Source organism: Emys orbicularis, chromosome 7, assembly GCF_028017835.1.
Source record: "Emys orbicularis isolate rEmyOrb1 chromosome 7, rEmyOrb1.hap1, whole genome shotgun sequence".
In the NCBI taxonomy this organism is placed as follows: Eukaryota; Metazoa; Chordata; order Testudines; family Emydidae; genus Emys; species Emys orbicularis.
In genome coordinates this window covers 119,130,061-119,154,735 of record NC_088689.1, presented here as the reverse complement: position 1 = coordinate 119,154,735, position 24,675 = coordinate 119,130,061, and the positions used below count along the sequence as shown (strand labels likewise).

General features: G+C 42.2%; 1 protein-coding gene across 3 annotated transcripts in view; it reads left to right on the top strand.

Moving 5' to 3' along the window:
- The first annotated feature begins 12,723 nt into the window (after positions 1-12,723).
- The window catches only part of CHL1 (cell adhesion molecule L1 like), a 74,571-nt gene continuing 62,619 nt past the window's right edge, over positions 12,724-24,675 (top strand). For all 3 annotated transcript variants that reach the window (XM_065408167.1, XM_065408168.1, XM_065408166.1), the window contains exons 1-3: positions 12,724-12,814; positions 15,876-15,981; positions 17,877-18,067. In XM_065408167.1, coding sequence (XP_065264239.1) covers positions 12,724-12,814; positions 15,876-15,981; positions 17,877-18,067 — 388 coding nt within the window. The remainder of the gene's footprint in view (positions 12,815-15,875; positions 15,982-17,876; positions 18,068-24,675) is intronic.

Genomic DNA, 24,675 nt, shown 5'->3' with positions numbered 1-24,675 from the left:
GGAGGAGTTGACCTGGTCTGTGAGAAACACCAGAAGAGAGGGTCTAAATTGGAAAAGGATCTGGCCTGTCCTCGACCCACTAGGTGGGACACAGAGACTGTGGGGATTGTTCTCTGTTTCCCCCATGCTGGCCAGTGATGAGCTTAGGGTAGGTCTACACTTACCCGGTAGTTCGGCGGCGAGCGATCGAACTTCTGGGTTCGACTTATCGCGTCTTGTCTGGACGCGATAAGTCGAACCAGGAAGTGCTCGCCGTCGACTGCGGTACTTCTGCTCGGCGAGAGGAGTACCGCGGAGTCGACGGGGGAGCCTGCCTGCCTGCCGCGTGTGGACCGAGGTAAGTTCGAACTAAGGTACTTCGAACTTCAGCTACGTTATTCACGTAGCTGAAGTTGCGTACCTTAGTTCGACTTGGGGGGTTAGTGTAGACCTGCCCTTAGCTGAGTGAATGGCAGGTTTGAGCCACTAGCAAAAGTGGCCAAACTGAGGACTGCCGTGAATCTCTGAGGCAAGCAAATCCGCCTATAAGCGCAAGACCCACCAAGGCAGAGGAAGAACTTTGTCACAATGTGTATTGTTTACTGTGTGTATAGCTTTTACGAGATGATGCTTCAAACTCAAGCTGTTGTGACTGGACACAGAAAGTCAAATGTTATTCTTCTGATCCATGATAGCGTGAGTGTTACTCTTAGAATTAGGTTTCCAGTGTGAATGTCCATGATTGAAAATTTGACATTTGCTTTCAGTAAATTACATGAAATACATGGTTAAAATGTACTGCTTTGTCAAACATTCCGGTGCCCAACCCCTTGCTCCATATTCATGGAAAGTAAGCATAAAAACAGGGGAATTTATTTAAAATCAGATTGAAGGACTACTTATGAATTATTCTTAGCAGTATTGACCCAGATCCAATCATAATACACATAGCATTGTTTGGTCAAGAAGACTGAGAGGCCCAAATCAATACTGACTGGTTTTCTTTATAAAATTATCATCTCAGCAGCGATCATGTGTTGCCCGGAATGTTGCCTACTGCTGCAGTTCTTAGGGACACAAAACCCCATTGACTTAAGAGGAGTGAGCAAGCTGAAAATAAGGGGATGATTTCCCACTGAAGGGGTAACTTAAGTTACTGGAAAAATATTCCAAGCCTTTGTCATTTTAAGACCTGATCCAAACCCAATCGAAGTCGATATAAAGAACTGCAGCGGATTTGGATCAGGCCTGTAAAGAGAAATAAGTTATTTTTGCAAAACCAAAGGTTGTGTGCTCTTTCGGAACATGCACTCCTAGTCGCTAATGAGGACGGGAGACTACGTATTGTCAATTATTGTAAATATGAAAAACCAGTCCATTAGTGATCATTAGAATCTGTGTTTTCTGAGTCATTTCTTTAGTTTTCAATCACCACGGGTGTGTAAAAGGCATGAAAGGCCTTAAAAAATAGGCCCCTTGTAGGTTGTAATTTAGCAGTGCAGTGATTCAGCTCATAGATGTCCCAAACAAATTAAATCACAGAGGCTGTCAGAGGCAATCATAAGGGCAGAACAGTGACCACAGGAAAATATCAACTACTGTAGACAGCTTTTTAGTAGATTGAAAGCATAGGTTGCAGTATACTGTGAGCCTTTATAAGACTTCATTTTAGGATTATGTGCAATGAAGAGATTTAAATGCACAGCAACAAGTCACAAACATACCCAAACATCTCCATTACATAGTCAATGACTATCATCAAGATATTTATATTTTTTCTCTTAGAGACTTGAGATGAGTAGGCAGTCGCAAAGTGAAAAAACTTCAGGAGTGGTATATGACATTATCTGAAGTAACTAATGAACACACTAAAAGGCACTGAATTTGCCATGGTAAAATTATAACTATTTATGGACATAGGCCCAAATTTTCAATCCAGTCTAACCAGGTCTCTGGTTTTGTGCCTGTAGTTTGATTGGCACAAAGTTGATTGGCACAGATATCTAAGGCCAAGATGTGCAAAAATGGGTGGTTAATAGGGTTGCCAACTTTCTAATAGTATAAAATTGAACATCCCTGCCCCGCCCCTTCTCTGAGGTCCCGCCCCTGTTTGCTCCATCCCCCCTCCCTCTGTCGCTCGCTCTCCCCCACCCTCACTTTCACCGGGCTGGGGCAGGGAGTTGAGATACGGGAGAGGGGACTCTGGCTGGGAGGGCAGGCTCTGGGGTGGGGCCAGGGATGAGGGGCTTGGGGTGCAGGAGGCGGCTGGGGCAGGGGATTGGGATGTTGGGGGGGGAGCAGGCTCCAGGAGGGAGTTTGGGTGCAGGAGGGGACTTGGGCTGGGGCAGAGGGTTGAGGTGCGAGAGAGGGTTAGGGGCATGGGGTGCCGGTGGGGCTTATCACGGCTCCTGGGAAGCAGCCGCCAGGTCCCTGCAGCCCCTAGATGCATGGGCAGCCAGGAAGGCTCTGTGCGCTGCCCTTGCGCCCGCAGGCACTGCCCCTGCAGCTCCCATGGGTTGCAGTTCCCGGCCAATGGAAGCTGTGGAGCTGGCCCCTGGGGTGGGGGGCCAGCACATCCCTCGCCCACGCCACTTCCCGCCGCCCCCATTGGCCCGGGACGGCGAACCGCGGCCAGTGGGGGCGGCGATCGGCTGAACCTGCCGCGTCAGCAGGTAAATAAACTGGCCCGGCCCGCTAGGGTGCTTACCCTGGTGAGCCGCGTGCCAAACGTTGCCGACCCCTGATGTAATATATCTAGACTTCTGTAAGGCATTTGACTTGGTACCGCATAATATATTGATTAAAGAAATAGAAAGATATAAAATTAACATGGCATACATTACATGGATTAAAAGCTGGCTAAACAATAGGTTTCAAAATGTAATTCTAAACAGGAAATCATCGTTCAACTGGTGTGTTTCTAATGAGGTCTTGCAGGGATTGGCTCTTGGCCCTACGCTATTTAACATTTGTATAAATTACCTGAGGAAAAAACATAAAATCATCACTGATAAAGTCTGCAAACAACACAAAAATTGAGGGAGTGGTCACTGACAGAGCAATCTGGTTTGCTTGGTAAGCTGGGTGGAAGCAAACAATGTTTTATTATGGCTAAATGTAAATGTATAAATCTAGGAAGCAAGAAAGTCGGCCATACTTAGATGGGGTACTCTATCTTGAGAAGCAGTGACTGAAAAAGATTTGGAGGTTGTGGGGGTTAGTCAGCTAAACATAAAATCCCAGTGTGATGCAATGACCAAAACGACTAGTGCAGGGATCGGCAACCTTTGGCACCTGCAGGTTCGGCCGATCGCAGCTCCCACTGGCCACAGTTCACTGTTTCGGGCCAATGGGGGCTGAGGGAAGCGGTGCGGACCGAGGGACGTGCTGGGCACTGCTTCCTGCAGCCAGCATTGGCCTGAAACGGCAAACCACTGCCAGTGGGAGCTGTGATCGGCCAAACCTGCAGACACTGCAGGTAAACAAACCGTCCCAGCCCGCCAGCGGCTTTCCCTGATGGGCCGTGTGCCAAAGGTACCCAATCCCTGGGCTAGTGCAATCCTTGGATTCATAAAGAGGGTGATCTTGAGTAGGAGTAGAGAGGTTACTTTGCTTATGTATCTGGCACTGGTGTAACCATTGCTAGAATACTTTGTCCTGTTCTGGTGTCCACAATTCAAAAAGGATGTTCATAAATTGGAGAGAGTTCAGAGAAGAGCCATGAGAACGATTAAAGGATTAGAAAGCATGCCTTATGAAGATAGGCTTAAGGAGCTAAATCTAGTTATAACAAAGAGAAGGTTAAGGGGTGACTTGATTATAATCCATAAGTACCTACATGAAGAACAAATATTTAATAGTGTGTTCTTCCAATGGCTGGAAGTTGAAGTTAGACAAATTCAGACTAGAAATAAGGTGTAATTTTTTAACAGAGTAATTAACCATTGAAACAACTTTCCAAGGGTCAGGGTGGATTCTCCATCACTGACAAATTTTAAATCAAGACTAAATGTTTTTCTAAACGATATAAGTGCTATGAATTAATTTGGGTAAGTGCTACTGCTTGAACTATGGGAGGTCAGACTAGATGATCAGAATGGTCCCTTCTGGCCTTGGAATTTATGAATTTATAATAAGAAAGGATGGTACAAAAATTTAAAAAATATAGAAAACATAAGAACTTTATATATTCTAAATACTTTGTGCTGATTTTGTTAAATCTTTAAAAAATGTTGTTTGGGTAATTGTTCTGAAAACTACTATGATGTAGGCGGAGATAGATGGAGTTTATAGGGCCACCCGGCAAAACAGTTTTCTGATGGTTAAGTCATGCATTGACTCTAAGTGAGAAATCTAGTGAGACATCAGTGGCCACAAGAAAAAAAAAATTCCCTTAAATACTTAATTCCAGGAATGACAGAAAGGATCCTTGGCGCTTATGGAAATATGTTCTCTGCCTCACACCTTGGACTATATTTCTAATTTAGAGGAATATTTTAACCTCCATAAGAATTTACACCATGAATTGTTTTCAGAAGACTGGCAATATCCAAAATAGGCATTGGATATAGTGTCAAGTGAAGGTTATTTTTCCCTAGCATTGATATTGGATGTCTAAAAGCTTTCAGGGGAAGTGGTCCCTATGATATTGACAGTTGAAGAAAGAGTCAGCATGGAGCTCACCTTCCACCCTTGCCAAGTGTTTTTTTTTTAATATTGTAGCTACAGAATACAGTAAAATCCTTCCAGCTGTTGCATTACAATGCAGCCAGTGCTTCACTAGCATATTTAAATCTCTCTTGCTCTCTCTCTTAGCTAATGGGAGCTCACAGGCCAACACGACATCTCACCTGCTCACTGCATGGAAAAATGCCAACTTAATGACCTACACATGCTCAATGGAATTCTCTTTTCCAAAAGGCCCAATCCCCCATAAGGGTCATTATCAGTAGAGTTAAACTCTGTGTGTCCCCCTGAATCATGGTCTTTAAATATACTTGTTCCAAGCAGCTAGTGTGTGAACCAGTGAGGGGAAAATCTTGCCCAGTGTAAATATCCAAACTTCTTGACTTATTGAAATTATCCAAACCACTCAGATTGTCTTCAAGACCTGATTCATCCCAGGGGCGGCTCTATGTATTTTGCCACCCCAAGCACTGCAGTGAGGCGGCTTTCGGCGGCGCGCCTGCGGGAGGTCCGCCAGTCCCATGCTTTCAGGGTACCCGCCGCCGAATTGCCGCCGAAGTCACGGGACCGGCGGACCTCCTGCAGGCATGCCACCGAAGGCAGCCTGACTGCTACCCCCACAGCGACCAGCAGGCCGCCCGCCGCCGCTTGCTGCCCCAGGCACGCGCTTGGTGCGCTGGTGCCTGGAGCCGCCCCTGGATCATCCCTCACCCCGCCACCTTCCATACAACAGACTTCTTCCAAGAGGCCTTTTTTCCCTCCTCCCCCAGCCTGTTCACCAAACATGACCCACTCCCCCTGTTATTAGTTCTCAGTTAACCTCAGGCCAGGAATCATGCACAGAAGGGGCAAACGTGATTGGGGAAGGACCAACATTGTATAGTGTGTGGCAGAGGTCAGTTGAGAAGCAGAACAAGTCGCAGTGCAAAGTGCAGGGAGTGTGGGGCAATTAGTCCATTTTAATGGGTGGAGTGGAGCAGAAGGATACTTCAGGCACTTCATGAGGGGAATTGTGGAGGGAATGGAGGCAGAGGAGCTCTTTTGTTAAAGTGAGGAATAGAACAAGAGCTAGAAGGCTGGGGGCAGGGGTGACTCTGTTTGAGGATGCAAGCCGTGGAGAGGGAACATTTGTCCTTAATTCATTCTAAGAGGTTGTTCAAATCTAGTGTGCTCTGGGACTATTCTCGTTAAGCACATGAGATTTGAGTTAAATGGTAGTCAGTGCCCTTTAGAGGGGATCCCAAAATTGGTGGGGTCACAAAGAGATACCCAAAAGATACAAGAAGGAGACTATATATAAAAACGTCTTCTAAAACTAGCCACAGAGTGGGCAGGATATGTGTATGATTTCCCAGCACATCTGTGCCACTGTATTTGACATAACTGAAATTCAGCACTAGTTTTCTTTTGAGCAGAGAATGCTACTGTTTTGTGATTTGGACAAATGTTGGCTGAAGCAGCATTTTTATCTCTTCTGACTATGGTCGTACAGGAGCGCCACCAGCTTTTCTGCCGCCCTAGGCGGCGGAAGGTCCTGCCCCGAAATGCCGCCCCCCACAGAGGCAGCGGAAGGTCCCACAGCCGAAATACTGCCACGGTCGCCGCCCCCCAAATTGTAGTGCCCTAGGCGACCGCCTTGGTCACCTAATGGGTTGCGCCGGCCCTGTGGTCGTGTCTAAGAAAGAGCAACAGTAGCTCATTAAGCGCCTGTGGCATATAGTCCTTTATCTTTCCACATATTGTATAACTAAATAATCAACTTCCTTCCTTTCTATTACTCTCCCATCTCATATCTGGGGCCATGCCTGAAGGCGGTACTTTCTAATTACTGATGACTTTTATGTATAAACCTTTTAACATATAAGTTACTGGTAAATTAAATCTGAACCTCGCTAACAAAAAGGTCATCTCTGAAATTAACCATTACTAGGCTTTGGGAGTCCAGTAGTTTCATTAATATTTGCTGTACTGTACAGAACTTAGAGATGGAAACTTAAATATTTTAAAAGGAAACAAAGTTGCTGGGCTGATGATGGATTTAGCTGTACAATATAATTTCATTTGGTAGCTGTAGAGCAGTAATCTGAGTTTTTTTGGCTGTCACTCTGTTAGTATTTATGAACTATTTTAATACAGTAATTACATGTAGTGAAAATTACTCCCTAGGTTTAGGAGACAAATGGAAATTTAATATTTTCTCTCATTTGATTGCCCAATATTTTTACTACATGCTTTTGGAAAGGGTCATATACAATACAGGAATCTGACACTGCATGGTTCCTTAATAAAACTGGTATGTTGAAAGATTTGTTCATTGTAAGTAAAGGACATCTCATTAAATAAACAAATGAGCTGTCCTTAAAGCAATCAGTATTTACTATTAACTGAACAGCATAATAAATAATGAATTGCAGGTAAGGAACTATGGATAATTATCTGAAGTGAATTCAAATTATCTACTTTAAGCCTCGGGCAGAGAAAAGAGAAAATAAAGAGAGACACAGAGAAGAGGCTAAGGCCTAGAATATATATAATTCATATACAGAGCAGTCATATTGTATTTTGTTGTGAAGAAAAGTAGCTCTAGTGGGTTTAGCCCTTTAGTCAGTGGTAACGCAATGGGTTCCTTTTCCTCCAAGTCAGCCCCTTCTGAGCAGACTCCTGAATAAAACTCATCACAGGGGAAAAGGGCAGCATGATACCACTTTGACAAAAACACATTTCCAAGGCAAGCACTTTGGGGCTGCTCTAGCTACCAGCTTGGTGAATTGAACTGTTAATTTTATCAAGTCCTAGATTTTGCAAATCCCTGCTTAGCACATAGCAGACAGCATGAGATTGTTGTACTTTGGCACAAGAATGACCAAAACCTTGCACATAGCTGCCAGGTTTTGTGCAGCTATATGTGTGATATGTTATGCAAATGATTTAATGAGCTAATCTGCACATTTACAAATAATTTGCATATGACACAAACTTCTGCCCCAAGTTAATGTGTGGGTCAGACATGGTGGTGGTAAGCTGGCGAGTTTCTATGGGTGTTCTCTGATCTGGAGGTTTTCAGGGATTGCTAGATTAGGTGGATGGATGCTGGAGTGTTGGGGTTGGTGGATGCTAGAAGGTAGGTGGAAGGGGCTGATGATATCTAGCTTAGCTGTGGGCCTGAGACATGACTGGGCTGCCTACTGCATGACTTCCATGCAAATTGCCTAATACTTGGCAGCCTGGTCTACTTGTCAGCTTTAGTAAGGTGAATCATTTGCCCCCTCGCTGAGCAGACATATGTCCTAACCTCCCTGCTTGACCACTATCTTACTGTTCGGAGCTCAGTGCAGAATGGGAACTGGCAAAGATGGAGAAGGGCATGTCTGAGAAGACATGCTTTTAAGAGCTAGCCCTGTCACACTGAGGTACTTAGCTCTTGATCCTTTCTTAGACTTGACACCTGCTACTGTGCAAGAGTGGCTGCAAATAGGCAGCTGAACAGAGTCAAATTCTTCACCCCTAAGGAGTACCTCACCCAGGGCTAGGTCATCGCTTTGAAATCTGCCTTAAGCAAGGGGCAAGGCAATTGCATTGCCCCAGGAGCAGCCCTGGAAGCCTACTGTTACTTGGAGAATCACAACCTGCCTCCCAGTCTTCCCCCGCCTGCTCTGGGGAAGAAGTAACCTGTTCTAGGCCTGTACCCAGCATGTCGGCTCAGGTACATGAGCCAGCACACTGGAGAGGTGATGGAGCCAAGGCTGTGCCCATTCCTAAGCTCCTCTGATCCCTCTCCAACCAACCTGTGCAGGGATGTGAGGAAGTGGCATCGTTACATCTCCTTCCCTGCACCCTTTGGTGTGGGTAGCTCCCCTGGAAAAGTGGCAGGGGACACTCTATGCTCCTTTACTTCATAGAATCATAGAATATCAGGGTTGGAAGGGACATCAGGAGGTCATCTAGTCCAACCCCCTGCTCAAAGCAGGACCAATCCCCAGACAGATTTTTACCCAAGTTCCCTAAATGGTCCCCTCAAGGATTTATCTCACAACCCTGGGTTTAGCAGGCCAATGCTCAAACCATTGAGCTATCCCTCCCCCTTGTGTAGGTGTATAAAGATAGTGACAGTCTAGCCTAGTGTACTTCTTCCTATACGTGAAGGTGTGATAAGCCTTGAGAATCTGACACACTCCCAAACCTAAATCAGAATTGAGTTTACAAGGATGGGAAGCAGTTTGGTCATAATAGTTCTATAGAAACCACACACAGCACAACTAAAATAATGTCACTGTTACTCTGCCTGTTGATGTGTTACACTCATTGCCTCTCGAGTATCTTGCCAGATATTTATCAGTAGGTAAATACTCTTGAAAGATGCTGTTGTTTAATTCACGTCTCAGCTGGGTTTTACCTCATAAAACAAAACAAAAAACAAAAATGACAGTGGGCTCAACACCGCTGCAATTGGCTATTGCCTCAAGAAAATATAGCATCATCCATCTCAATGTGTTCACTAGTTCCCAGTGCTGGTGCAGGCAGCATTCTGCATTAGTATTCAAAACAGGGGAAGAGAGAAAGAGAGAACTAGACGAACCAACTAATTATAGTGGTCTGCAGAGACAAGTCATGTGATAAAAGATTATGTCTCCACTCTAAACATTTCTGTCTCTCTATAAAAAGTAGTATGGGTGTGCTAATGGACTAGGTAACAGAAGCCACCTAAACCTTAGCATCTTCCTTGGATTTAACCTGAAACTTGATTAGATTTGATACAGTTCAGATAAAGGGACACCTCCTTTCCATGTCTCCCTCCCAACATGCTACCTCAGTATGCTTCTGCAACTCTGGCTCCCTCTACTTTGAATTTTCTCCCAGATGTCAACGAGTTTGTCAGTATGGATACTGGACCTTGAGAACACTATATGCAAAAGTTGGGCTTTGTTACCAGTAACATACAACTGGCAAGCAACTCTCTGGTCAGATGTTTGTGAGCATTGTAACAAAGTCATACCGGAGAGCTACCATGGAGTGGTGGAAGGCAGATATATCAGCCCTAGAATGGTAAAGGCCCTTTTCCTCATGAGCTGAAAAGAAGTTACCTCAATTAAGGGCTGTCTGTGACCTTCCCCCCGGACCCCCACTTCTGGTGTGTGAGAGAGAGGGAGGAGAAACGAGAGAGAAGCTGTAGAAGGGCTAGTGGCAGTTGGGAGAAAAGGCTTCTCCTTGGTGGAAGGCTGCTTTCCTCCCTATGGGGGGAATCAACTGAGCTAATGGACAGTTTGGGGGAGGACTGGAATCCGAGGCCTGCATAAGAAGCCAACACCCCAAAGAGGGGGCAAGGAAAGATATTTCTTTTTTGTGTTATGAACGTGCTTCTTTTTGTTTGGCCGAAGAGTACTCTGTGGGCCTACCCCGGGCCAACCCTGTAAGTATTGAAAAATAAACCTGAGTGAGGCATAAAAACTCTCTAGAGTGGGACTGATTTACTTCAGCCCCTTCCCCCCTATCGCTAAGTCCCATGAGGCGAAGGAGGTGCCTTGTCACAGTGTAAACTGCAGTTCTTCTGACCACCAAAGTTGCATTCAGGGCATACATTCGTTATAAATAGCACTGATAAAAGTCTTGATTTATTGCCTGTAAGCAATTCTAGGTTTTTTTCTTTTTTCTTTAAATGCATCTCTTTCCTTCACCGGTAAAGACAGGCACCCTTACTACAGCAAGTCCAACTGTAGTAGCAAGTGTAAGTGAAGAACAACTCTTTTGAAGTCAAAGGAATTACACCGGTGTAAAACCAGTGTAAGTGAGATGAAAACCAGAAATAACACATTTAATACACCTCTAAAATATAGCTAAAATAACTTTCTGTGCATAAAAGTGTCAAACTTCAACATTCAACATTTTTGAGCCTTCCAGGCCTAAAGACTGGTGCTGTTGATCCTAATGGAAAGATGGGAATCTCCTCTTTTCACTGATTTAAAGATTCCATTCCTAGCTGTAATGGACAATGAGCGATCAGATCTTACAGCTGCTAACAGAAGACTTAATATTGTTCATGCTGAGCTAAAGCCCATGTAATCTGAGGTAAATTTTCACATTTGAGAGAAGAAATAGACATTTTTGTGGCAAGTTGATTTAAAATATGGTGGCTTGTTGAAGCTTCTCAATGGTTTGGATTGTTAGAATAAGTTCCTGGAAAGACCAGTTAGTGGATGTAATATAAACCCTTCTCATATAGGTTTCAGAGTAGCAGCCGTGTTAGTCTGTATCCGCAAAAATAACAGGAGTACTTGTGGCACCTTAGAGACTAACAAATTTATTAGAGCATAAGCTTTCGTGGGCTACAACCCATGCATCCGAAGAAGTGGGTTGTAGCCCACGAAAGCTTATGCTCTAATAAATTTGTTAGTCTCTAAGGTGCCACAAGTACTCCTTCTCATATAAATATTTAAAAGTGGCAGTACTCGAGTCCTGCTGGAATGCTCCGGGACACTGTTCTGGCCCTTTTTGGGGGAGCCACAACAGCGTCTTACAACTATTCTGGTACTCGTGTTCTGGCACTTCTTGAATACAGCACGTCCTCTGAAAAGTGGATCTCTCCTGCGGAAGAGTGAGACTGGGATTTTGGCATGAGGCTTAGCAGTCAGCCTCTTCCTTTGTCTCTCCCATGCTGCTGATAAACTGGAGAGTTCTCAAAGATTATTAGAAGTGTGAAACCGCAGTTCTGATTTTCAGGGGTCTCTTGTAAATCTTGTTTCCACTTTTATTTTACCAGCGTTCAAACTCCCTGACTTTCACTTCCAGATTATTTTCCTCCCTCTAAATAGAACTCAGTCAAAACCTCTACTTTCCACCTGGCTTTCAGTCAGAACCTTACAAAGCTGCTGAATTCACCACAATTCCCACCATGTTATAAACCAATGGCTTATGACATCTGTCCACAAGTGTTGCAGGTCAGTCAGATATTCCCCTTTTCCCTCTTGGGCTCTTTAAGGCTGGCTGGTTGGCTTTCTTCGCTATTGTCTCTCTTTGGGTAAGGGAGGAAACAGATTCCTCTGTGTGGAAGAAGCTGACAAACCTCTGCAGGGGAAATAGGCTGTCTGTCTTTCCTGCCATTTGGCAGTCAGCTGCTGCTGGTCCCTGAGCTGGCTTTTACCTCATTCTTGATCATTTCTTGCCTGAAAGTTGTCCTGTCTGGCATATAGTGGTGATTGGTACCCTATAAATACTGCAGATAGAGATACATAGATAGCTAAAAAACATATCAGCCTTGTGTTGGTTAATATTTATCTGAGATACCACAAGCACTATTGACAATCAGAATTTTCCATACACCTGCATTTTCAGAACGGTCTCTTTTTACTCCTCTGTGAGTAGCAATTAAATGCTAATTAGAGATGAAAAGTTTCTCCTTTTGGCAGACTCCTGACATTTTTGTCTTGTAACATATTACCCTAAGATGGATAATGGGGGGTGTAAAGCTTGCATATAGTAGTATTGGGATTATGGAAGAAATGCAAAGGTTTCATAGGATGGTCCTTAGTAGTGAATCAAATTTGTTTAAATGCCCTGTTTTAAGCATAAATGAAAGATAAAGAACATATGAGATTTATGAATAGGGTCATTGGAGTACAGAATCTTTCTCATTAGATCTGTTACACTGCTTTCCAACTAGCACTAGTCTCAATTAGAAAAATTTATGAACTGGAATGATTACAAATATACCCATCCGTGCTCTTAAACTCAAAGCAAAAAGTAATCAGATTTTTGTGGTATAATTAATGTGCATATATTTTTTCTGTTGCTATAGTTTTATTATAGTACCTTTCAGAAGCAAAGGGGGAAACTGTACAATTTAATACACCTTTAATATGCTTACATTTTTGCTTTAGCTCTGAACCCTTGAGCGTTGCTTTAATTTACTAACCTCGTTAAAGCCAAGTTAATATTGTGAGCTAATATGGCTCTTTCTCCTCTTTACTAGATTTGCAAGTTCACATCCTTACGTCTGAGTTGAACTGAAGGTGGGAGAAAAAACATTCTTTCATTCTGTTTGGACTTCCTGTTTACAGAAGAGAGATGGAGATACTATTAAGCACAAAAAGGATCAACATATGTTTGCTTTTCTTTGTATTAAATTTGGCAGCAGGTATTGAAATACCATTATCAGGTGAGTTGTAGCTATTTACTGAACACTCTGCTTTCTTCCCCCCTGAAGAACACTTTACTTTCTCCCCCGTTTCAGATGTTCCGTTTTGAATTTTATTCTGCCTTAACATGGCCTTTTGGGAGTTTATACATGATCAAATTGTAATTTACTTTCTTCAGACCCATTTAGATGCTGCAGTAAACTTATCTAGATAGCACATCACTGACCTTTGAGATCCTATCCTCTGTTCTGCTCAGAAGTTTCAGTTCTGTCCTGTGCATAAATCTCTCCTTTTGGTTGAGAGTCTTTCTGCAGCTGATCTGATATACATATCCATTTATTTATTTATATGCCTTGCAACCTGCTGTTTCATTTTCAAAAGGGAACATACGTGGATCTCTTGGAATAGTTTTATCCCAGGAGAATATTTCCCATCACTTGAATGCCGCTTGCAGGAGCACCTACTTTACCCGTGTCTGGCCACGGTACACATCAAACGGCATATTTTACATAGCTGGTTCTTCTTCAGTGCATGTGTAAAATATGTAATGAACCTCATAAAAAGCCAATCCCACTGAGGAGGTCAGTGGAGCTGACTAAAGGAGCAAGGGGACGAAGATTTAGCCCCCCAAACTACATTTCATCATAGGCAAATAAATAAGGCTGATTACACACCACAGTTTTCTTTTGGAAAAAATCTTATCCCATTAATATTTGTGTTAGATAAATTGTCTCATCAATTATTCATAAAAACAGAACAAACCTGGCCTTTTTTTCTAGGCATTCAGGGCCCGATCTTCAAACATATTTAGGCACCTAACTCCCATTGATTTCAATGGGAGTTACGCCCCTAAACTCCTTTTTGGGATCTGTGCCTCAGACACTGAAGCCAGGAGGGTCATATAAGTAGTTTCAAAACATGTTGGGGCTCAGCTATAAATTTAAGGCACTGGCACTCTTTAGGGCACACCCCTCCTTCCCCCCCAGGCCCCAGCAAGATCTCTGAGTGACCCCATGCCTCCCAGCAATCCCATCTGCAATGGAGAACGCACTTGCTAGGAGTTTCAGCATACACTCCCTTCTGTAGCTAGCTAGCTCTACATACCAGTGCACGGAGGCAGTACCCCTCCTTCCTTCGTAAGTGGCTAGCCCCAGTGGATAGCCAGGAGCAGTCCTGGCACTCAGCTGTGTACAAGATTGCATTTGTAGCCAAGTATGGGACAGGTTCCTTGTGCAGTCACCTAAACATAAGCAACAACTCTGGGGAACCATCTGTCCCTTAATTTATTTGAATGAAGCATTTTATATTTTAATAAAAAGGAATTATGTCTGAATATTTATAAGCTAGTGGGAAAGGGTGGACACAGTAGAGATGTAAGGGGTTCGATACGATATGTGCAGCAAGATACTACATTTTGTTTGAGCTTTGAGCTTCATAGCCTGGTCGACTTAAAAGTGAAACCAGAGAACATGTTAATTTTCTTTCTTGTTGTGTATAACAACCAATGTGATGATCTGTTATCCCAGTTTACAGTGCAGAGCACAATCTCTGTTGTGTGTCTCTTACTCAACACTTTCATTTCCATAGAAGTCAGTGAAACATCATTGATTTCCTGTATGCATAGTAACGATGCACATTCATGCCACAGATGAATGAAAACAATATGTATCCATAATGGACCCAACGATTTACCATGTAGTGTATCTATGTGTAGTTTAAAACATGCCAGGTTATTAATTTAATCTCCTTCTTAAACTTGGTAAATTCAGGCAAACATGAAACATTAATGCTCTAGCAAGCAATGTGTAGGTATTGACTGACTTCTATGGGAATATTTCTATTGTGAGTGATAGCTCATCATTGGATTGCAATAAAATATATGTAATATTAATGCAGGGCCGGCTCTGGCTTTTTTGCCGCCCCAGGCAAAAAAGCCTCCCGCCGCCCCACGCCCCCCAGCGGGGAGCGCGGCAGGGGAGGGCGCCGAGCCCAGCCACGGCCCCATTTCTCCCTGGCCGGCCGGAGCGCCGCAGGGAGGGCGGTGAGCCCGGCCAGGGCCCCGCTCTCCCCGACCGGCCGGAGCGCCGGGGGGAGGGCGGCGAGCCTGGCCGGGGCCCCGCTCTCCCCGGGTGAGCGCCGCCCCCCTCCAGGTGCTGCCCCAAGCACATGCTTGGAGGGCTGGTGCCTGGAGCCAGCCCTGTATTAATGGCTATGTTCAGAAATGTCACTAATGAAATGGACGGCATGCTCTGGGAAGTGTATAATCATCCATATTCCATTTTATTTAAACTCACATGTATTTTGCACATATTTGATTTATCTGAGGATTCGCCACCTGCTTGACTCATTAGGAGTGAGGGGGGAAAGTATTTTCTTCTAGTCACCTGGCTTTAAAAAAAATAACTCACAAACTCTCATAAAACAAATCAGAGCTCAGTATAGTCATGAGCATTAGAAAGTTAGCCTCCACATTTGTTATCTTTAGCTTATGTTGGAAGAGACTGTGGTCTCTCTTATGACTCTATGAGCCGGAGTCATGCAGGGACTTAGAAGCAGGAACACCAGCTATGTTGCAACTTCTTGATGCATTGTGCTTTCAGACTGGAGAACAAGTTATGATGTTGTAGAGGGGAGAACATAGGAATGGCAGAGCAGAATTTCTTCTGCTCATGCAGCTCCCATCACTGTTCTACAGGAGTCTGATCCAAAGCCCATTGAGATCAATGGAAAAACACTAAATCACTTTAGTGGACTTTGAATCAGGCTCCAGGTGAAGATCAATGCCTGAGGAGGGTAGGACAAGAGCCATATAATTACTCCATCCCATTATACTCCCTCCATGTCATGGAGTTCTGTAGCCAAGTGCTTTCCAACCTCCCTTTTGGTGCTGAGACGCTTGAAGCACTGACTTCAGGATGCTGACAGTGTTTTTATCATTAGGAGAATATGTATAAAAGTGCATCTGAAATGTTTGCCGGGATAATGTAATGGGGTCTGGCAACTTTGATCCCTTTAAATAATCTGAACTGTGTTTAGTTCTCTTTGAATAGCTCTTGATCTAATCAAATGTCTTCTGTTCAGTTGCACAGGTTCCAACAATTACAGCGCAATCCATGACCCAAGTTGCATACCCTTTTGATGAAGACTTTACAATTAAATGTGAAGCTAAAGGAAATCCACAACCCATGTAAGCGTTTCTTTAAACTAGTGGCGTAATCAAAAGTTTGTTTTCCTTTTCTACCTGTTAACTGTTGCCTAAACATTGTTCTCACTTGGCAGGGAAAGGGAGAATTGATGCACACTAATCTGCTCAGAATCTGGGGGATAAATTAAGCTTTGTGTTCCCCATTAGGCCACCCAACTTTTGTTACTTGATCTCTTCCACTCACTCCATGAATAGGGATTAACATGCCTTTTCCTGTTTGGAAATGTTTCATTTCTCAAGTATGTGCTAAATTTACCCCCAGGTTCACACAAGGCTGACTCAGGAGTATTACAAGAGTTCTGAGGTGTGTAATGGCAATCGAAGCTGTCAACTTGCTTTTCACACTGTTTAGCCTCCTCTCCCCCATGAAAATACCAAACTCATTAAACCACGTGCCAAGTAGTCACATTTACATTTAATTTGATATTTTGTATGTGCCTAATATCACAATAGTTTTCTCAAATATAAGCACAGGATAATATTTTGCATCCAATATTTTTAATATAAATTTATGGGATTTTTTGGTAATAAAATACTCTGTGAAATTTTACCAGTCAGGTTGTTTGTTCAATATGGATTAAATAATTTATTAACTAGCTGGAGCTCTGTGTATGTGTGATTGTGGCTGTAGAGTTTTGACATTCATTACTCCACAAAGTGAGCAAAGTTTAAAACTTGGTGGTTTGTTTGTTTTTTGTAAATATTACTGTTATTTTTTTATTAAATAAGACATAGTCATTTTCAAGATGGCTCTGATTGGAGCTGTGCAGTAAGTTAACAACTAACTTGCCCTGTTTCATGTTTTGTTACTAACTGAAAGGTCATCCTAGGTTCACTGTTGCCGAGGTTTCCTAACATTCTGAATAGGATAGGTCAGAAAACAGAATGTCCATTCACTAAGACATTCTGACATTTTATTGCTCATTCTGAATGGGAGTAAAAAGTCAAAATTTCCCACAAAATAAAATTCAATTTTTTTTTTATTTGGGACCATCAAAACTTTTTGTTTCAATAATATAAAAAATAGTATAGAATTTATATAGATATATCTCTACACATAATATTATATAAAAGTCTAAATGAAACATTTCATTTTGATAAGATAAGTGTTTAGTTTCCACTTTATAATTTCAATTAGTTCTTTACACTATTGAAACAAAACGAGAAAGTTGAGAGCCAACAATTTCTTCAAAATCAACGTGTTCCTGCAAAATGTCCAATGAAACTGCATTTTCCAATGAAAAACTGTTCAATTGGAAATTTTTCGACCAGCTGTACTTCTGAATGCACCTGGCCCAGTTTCAAACCAGCTTGGAGTGAGTTATGGGTAAATAAGGTAGGTAAAGTTATGGGTTTGTGTCAAAATCACACCCAAATTGAGGTTTGTGTCAAAATCAAAGACCACTTGAAACATCTCATGTTTATGTGCCAAACCAAGGGAAACTCAGTGGATTCAACTACATTTTTCAAATCTACACAAGCCAGAACCAGTGAAATTGTTTGTTTGCATGGACCCCTCCCAACGAACAGCACCAAGTTTCTCATAGCTCTGGTTCTAATCCAAATTCTGTAGTTCCTTTCATTGTGGCAAGTATTTTGAGACTGTGACTTTCATTTATTGTCCTTGCCTTCAGCCCGGATTAATATTTTTGTGTCACAGTCAGTTATCTCAAAGTAGCGTGCTCAATAGGAGAGCTGTGCCCCATAGCTAACATTAGTTACATTTCTCTTGGGGCCTGTTCCAGCACCATAAAAGTCAAAGGGAATTTTGCCATTCACTGTAATGAGTTAGGATTGGGTCCTTGATTACCATTATGCTTGTACTACAGCACATTATTTTCCAAGTCCTTATGTTTAATGTTTGTATTACCTTTCAGTTTTAATTGGACTAAAGATGAGAAACCATTCAATCTACTATCCGACCCCAGGATAATTGCATCCAAAAATTCAGGAACATTTGTGATCCAAAATCAGGGGATCATAGCTGATTTTCAAGGGAAATATCGTTGTTATGCTTCAAATGAACTGGGAACTGCCATGTCAGAAGAAATTGAAATAATAGTTCCAAGTAAGTTTCTCAAATGAAATGCTGTTTCTTTTTGTTGATAAATTGCATAGTCAATTGCTTGACCATACTTTGGTTGATTATTTCTTCATGAAATATACTCGAGACCAAATAACCAATGTCAGTCAGGTTTATTAATATGGTATAGGAGAAAGGTTTGATATGATACTAGTCTCCAAAGAACAGCCCTGTGCAGTGCTGTTACATTCACCTTACGCAGAAAGTGTGCGCCCCAAGTTACATATTTCAGCTGATATCATTTATATGATTTTATAAATTACATATTTCTTTACACGTCACTAAAATCCAACTAATCAGTTTGTTACAGTTCCCTACCCTGTTGTTCTGTTCCTTCGTTATCTTTGTTTTGGATATTAGCATTCCAGTTACTAATTTGTGAAGGTATATCCCTAGCTTGTACTAAGACATAGAATAGATGTATCTTGATTTTGACAAGTTTCCTAGCTGCTTGTGCCAAATGCTTACTTCAGCAAATACAAGGTGTTATTGGGTACTTAGCATAAGTAAACAGGATTATGGTACAGGCTAGTTTAGCCTACATCACTGTTACAATATTTGTGGTTAATGTTGTTGGTGCTTAATGCATGCATGTATGTATGTATGTATGTATGTATAGCCAGCATATATTAGTCAAAATTTTAATGAAGGGAGATAATATTAGATGCTATCTCAGTATAACAGTGAAGGTTGTTGTCATATATGGCATGCTATGATATTTATTTATTCTAGTGGGCATAGTGATATCAGCCTAAAAAGTGAAACTGAAAGCTATAGTTATTAATTTTCAGAATGTCATATATTTCTCCTAATGTCCTCCATATCTCTTAGGGAGCCCTAAGAAACCGTCAAGGTTTTTCTCTGTTTAACCACAATATCCTCAAGAAATGTTCTAGAAATTACCATCCTCCTAACCAAGAATTCCTGTGGAGCTGTTTGCCACACTTGTGAGTCAGTTTGACAGGCCCTTGCAATGCAGCATTCTGATATTTTAAAGCGCTGTCATCATGTTGTGTCCAAGCACCACCATGTTGCAACTTAATGACATTGTGTCAAACCATTATCCTCTTGAGATGTAATGTCCCAATGGGATGACTTTTCACGGGCCTCAGAACTGATTTCAGACTTTTTGAATAGTGAGTCACTTCAAAAAAACACCTATGATCTGGGAATCCCGATGTGGTAGTCTAGCATATCGCTAGCTACTTCGTAATCACTCCAACCACTTGCTATTGAGTGGTATGAGGCACTTCTGTGTCCCCCTCCCCGCCCCCCGACTCACTAAGTTTGTTCCTCAGCATTCCCAGCTCCTGTTTGCTAGGAATTATTTACCAAATCTGAGTAAGTAGCATGGAAGTTCAAGATATTACCACTGAACCATCAGTACCTTCTAAGTTTTCTAGTACAAATACTAAAGAACATCCCCAAAACAATTTAATTTAAAAGGAACTGGATAAATTATGTACATATTTTCACAGCTATATTAATTTGGAGAGCATTTATTATTCACTGATACTTGCTGAATACAATTCACCATGCTTTATCTCTAGAGAATAAGCCAGCAGGGCTGTTAGTACAGGCTTTTTTAATGGCATCCTCAGGAGAATTGAGTGTTCGGTGGCAGAAAATGATTTGCTTTGACTTGACTATTATTTCTCTACTGAGGCTATGAAAATAAACACCTCTTTAATGCCTTTTCTTTTCATTTTTCATAAAAGTCATAGCAGTTTTTTGTTCTGTGTTTAAAACAGCAATTTTGCTCATTCAGTGCCACCAGTCATAGTACTTTGCATTTCTATAGCTTCCTGCTATCAAAAGACCCCAAAGCACTTGACAGACATAGGTCCCGCTGAGATCTGCATGTGATGGAGGCCCTCCATGTGCTGATTTCAGCCTTTGCCACGGAAGGGAGTGGTCACCTATCTCCTTGGCAGTATTTCTGGCCATTTGAGTGCAGAGGTAGCAGACAATAGGGAACATGCATCATTCTTCTACCAGCCCTGTAGAAAAGTTTATGCAGCCTCTTTCTGTGCCATGGGCCATCTCCTGAGAAGTGATCTAAAGGCATCTATAAATAGGGGAAAGCCTGGCAACATGGCTTCATTGGAGCTGTGCGGTCACAGAAGCTTAAAAGAGTCTGAGAAGGAGACCCAGAGAGTCCACATAAACAGTTCTGTATTGGGACAGACCCCCCAAGATACACAGGGAGCAGAACCTCTTGATCTTTCTGTGGGGACAAAACATTTATTTCTCTCTGTCTCGATCTCTATCTATCTCTGGTTTTATACTGCTGCCTTTACCCATAGTACCTTCTGCATAGAATCAGAAACAACAGTGATGTCCTTGGTGAACTTCATGGAGTCTGTGGAACTTCTTCCTTTTCAGGGAGATTCTTTCCTGATTGAATACTCTGAAATGAAATCCATGAGAGGAGTCTCCCAGGGTTTTCTTTTTTACTGACCAGCTTTTATGGATATATTTTTTTTTTCTTGAGAGGTGTGCTGTATACACTAACTAGCCAGTTAAGCCTCATGACACCCTGGCCACAAAGGTCAGGTGTGTATAGATAGGAATTACTTCACTCATCACTAAATTGCAGCTGCCTGTAGGGGTGTAACTCATCAGCACTGCACAACAGTTTGACTCGAAATTGTATTTTCAGTTGAACTGAACTGAATGTCATGGTGTGAGTTAAAATGACCTAGTCATTACTGGAGGGGAAACAGTAGTTGTTTAATGTCACCCAACAGTTTTGGGCAGGGTGAAAAGAGCAACATTGCCATTCAAAGCTCTAGGCAGAACACAATTATTCACTTTGGAATCTGGCCAGGGCACTGGGGTTGATACCACTACTCATAAGAAAAGTGCCGGGGGCCCTTTAATTTCCCAAAGTGGTGAGAACGTCGGTTTTATGTCCCTTCTAAAGTATGTCACCTCCAGCAGTACAAAGTCTTCTGATATTCTGGTGATCCACTGACCCTGATTCCAAAAGAAGAGGTACTTAAATATACAAAAAAAAGAACACTTTTCTTAGTCGATGCCTGTTTCTTGAATTTTGGAATGTGTAGTTGAGGCCACATGTGAATAGCTTGATACGTGCTGGACAAGACTTCCGTCATTGCAATAAGGGTGCTCATATTAGAAGTAGATTTCAATTCCCTTTATTGTATTGAACTGAATTGACCAAGAACTGTGGCAGAATCTCAATGCATCTTTATCTAAGCATATGTGTATGTTTCGTGTCCATAAACAATTAAGTGAAAAAACAGGAATTGCGGATTACTATATAGTGCGACACATATTAAATGCCATAATAAGACAAGGATGCAGACAACAACCACTGTACTACTGAACTTAGAATTCTGTTACTTTAATTATTGAATGGGCCCAATGTCAGAAGGAGAAATTGAATTCGGACTAGAAATTTAAACCTTGTGTTTAATTGATCACAAAGTAACACCACCTTGTTGGTGAAATGTACACAACATCCATTTACAGTATATTTATAGTTACTTTCCTTAAAACACTTAAAACTACAGGATGAAAGCATAGCATGAAAATAAATTAACCAAGAAATAAATTCACTGACGGTATCTCACATTATCGATTGCACAGTCCACCTAGAAGGCAAAGCCTGTATCTAAAATTTGAAAAGGCATACTGAATTCTGTAGTGAAGAGACCAAAAAGATTCTTGAGTTGAGCTAAAATAACAATTAGCATTAAGGCACTTTGCAAAGGTGAATGATCAATATTATCCTCATTTTACAGATGAGAAAACAGAGTGGCTAAGTAATGGAGCAAAGTCACACAGCAGGTTGTGCACGAGCCGGGAATAGAACCCAGTTCTGTTGGTCATCCAATTTACCAACTAATTCACTGTGATTATTTTGACCATCCTTGAGTCATTTATGGGGATAAATGCCCTTCTTCTTGGGAAAGGGTAATAGCGAAAACCTTGTAGGCAAGGACTGGCATCTACCCCATAGTAAGATGCCTTCCTAGATTGACAGCCAGCCATTACATTAGTCAGTTTAGTGTGGAAATTAGAAATCATTCCATAAATTAGCAGAATCATCCTTTGTAAACAGTTCAAGGACTGTAATGAGAATTACTAATTTAACTCCAAACTGCACAAGCCAGAACTGAAATTGATACACTGAGACAGATCTCAGGCTGTGTCCAAGCTGTGCTCAGCACAGTGCAGGTGGAAGGAAGTTATAAGTCACATTTATGTACTTCTGGTTTGCCGGCCATGGGGTTGATCCCTGGCATAAAGAAGATCAACCTTAGGGCTGCTCTACTTACTGCTGATTATCAATGGCCAAGGAATGCTCTGGGTATTGGGGATTGCCAGGGAATAGAGATCTCCTGGCCATTGTCCCCTTAGCAGTTCTTATTCAAGACTGGGCAACAACAGTGTGTGTGTGCTCTCTCTCTGTCTCTCGCTAGTCTGCTGGTGCAAAGTTGGTATAATCCTGGTGGAGTCAGCCAGTGAATGAGTCCTTCTATGCAGGTATATGAATCGGCCAATGAATGAGCCCTTCTGTGCAGGGAATATATAAAACCATATACCTGCATAGAAAGACTCATTCACTGGCTGAATTGCATCTGAGAATCTCCTCAGTGCATGCTTCTCCAGCACAGCTTCCCAGTGCTAACTTCAAATGCAACCCCCCCCCCCCCCCACACACACACACACAAAACGAACAGTGGGCCTTTTCTGATTCTCTTCTCACTTACACTGGTGTAAATCCACAAAGTCAATGGAGTGATACCCATGTACAACCAGTGTAAGAGAGTAGAATCAGGCACCTTAATTACATCCTTCTCTAAACAGAGTTTAGACTAAAGCTGATAACAAACAGTTACACTGAGAATTTGTCTACACCATGGAGCCTATGTCAGTACAGCTATGCCAGTATAGCCCATAGTTTAGACAGCGCCTGCACCAACAGAAGTGTGTGTGTGTGTGTGTGTGTATTGGAATGCCACCACCCTGAACAACATTACCCAAGTCGACAGAAGAACTCTTCTGTCAACCTAGCTGCTCCGACGCTGGGGATTTTTGCAGCATAGCTGTGTCACTAGGGTTTTTGGTTTTTTCACACCCCTGCCCAATGAAACTATGCTGACATATCATTAAGTGCAGGCTAAGCATGAGTAAATCTGGACTAATCCCACTAAAGTTTAGAGTGTAGTGAAGTGACCTATGTAACTTCAGGTTTATACCAGTGAAACAGAACAGACTCAGGCCCAGGATCTATACTAAAAACACTCATTAGTTTTAGCATAAGATTCCTCCTCATTTTTCGCTGAGATTTTGAATTTTCTGAACATAGGAAAATAGGAGAAGGGATCCACAAGACATTTGCTGAATTTTTCCTCTCCCCTGCCCCATTTATCAGTGGTATTTCAAAACATTCAACTCTAATCTTGAGTTTTCCAGTAGCGTATGGTCATTAAATCGCAAGTCACTTTTGGGATTGGCTATGTCCAGGTTCACGACAGTGAGAGAGCAACAATCTATCACTGCTTGGGTCACCATCAGTCACAAGCAGAGAACTTGGGCACAGACAAATTTTGATCGTTATGTGTCTCACAGTTTAATAACACTGTGGTATTAGAGAACTCAAGATATTACTTCGGCAGGAATTAAAATGTGGCATGAGGAACCGTTCCCAAGACAGTTCTGAGTGTGTTATATATCACAGTGTGCTTTGGGAAATGTTTCCATAAGAGCCAGAATACAGGTGGACAATTTTTCATCTTGTGGCTCTTTTTTTTTTTCTCCTGCCAATGGATTGTCTGAGCCATGATAGGATCCACCTGCTGGCATTTCAACAGGTCATTCTGAGGCCCATTATACAAGCTTGTTCTCCCCCTGTGTAATGAAAATGTGAGATGGAATACCTTGAGCTATGAATGATTGTCTGGCCCTGCTCTTTATGTCCGTATGTAGGCAGTTGCCTGTAATATCGACATGACCTTTTTGGTAGATGTCATGGCAAACAGATTGATTGATTTCCAATTTCACATCATCCATTTGCCGTATGCAATTTCAAAATCTATCATCAAGCAGTACGTCTTGCATAGAGCTCAGAACCACTTACCAGCTTAGCTCAATTATTATAAATTCTGTGATCAGCCACAAATTAGTAGCAATCGTTTACATAATATCCAAGAATTAAAATGATGAATACTGCAAAAAAGTTACACGCCTATATGCACTTAGGAGTGATATCACACAGCCAGTTCTTAAGATAATGTTATGCTCAAAAGTGCTGGTGGCTGCCTAGATCATGGAGTTGGTTGGGTTGATGGGTGTACTAAGAAACTTCTATTCAGGCTAACTGTGGAAACCATTCAATACCCGGGGTATACTGATAACTGAAACAATGGAAACCAATGCCCAGGGTCTGCACCAGCAAGGCAAGCCTAGGCAGTGGTCTGGCCATGCTGATTAAAGCTGATAACAAACACAGAGGCAGGACAGTGACTGAGGTAGGGTTGTGCATGTGTGCATGCACCAGACAGAAAAGCTCTGATAGTGTGTCCCTGAGAAAAAGATAAAAAAGAGAGCTTCTGGGTTAA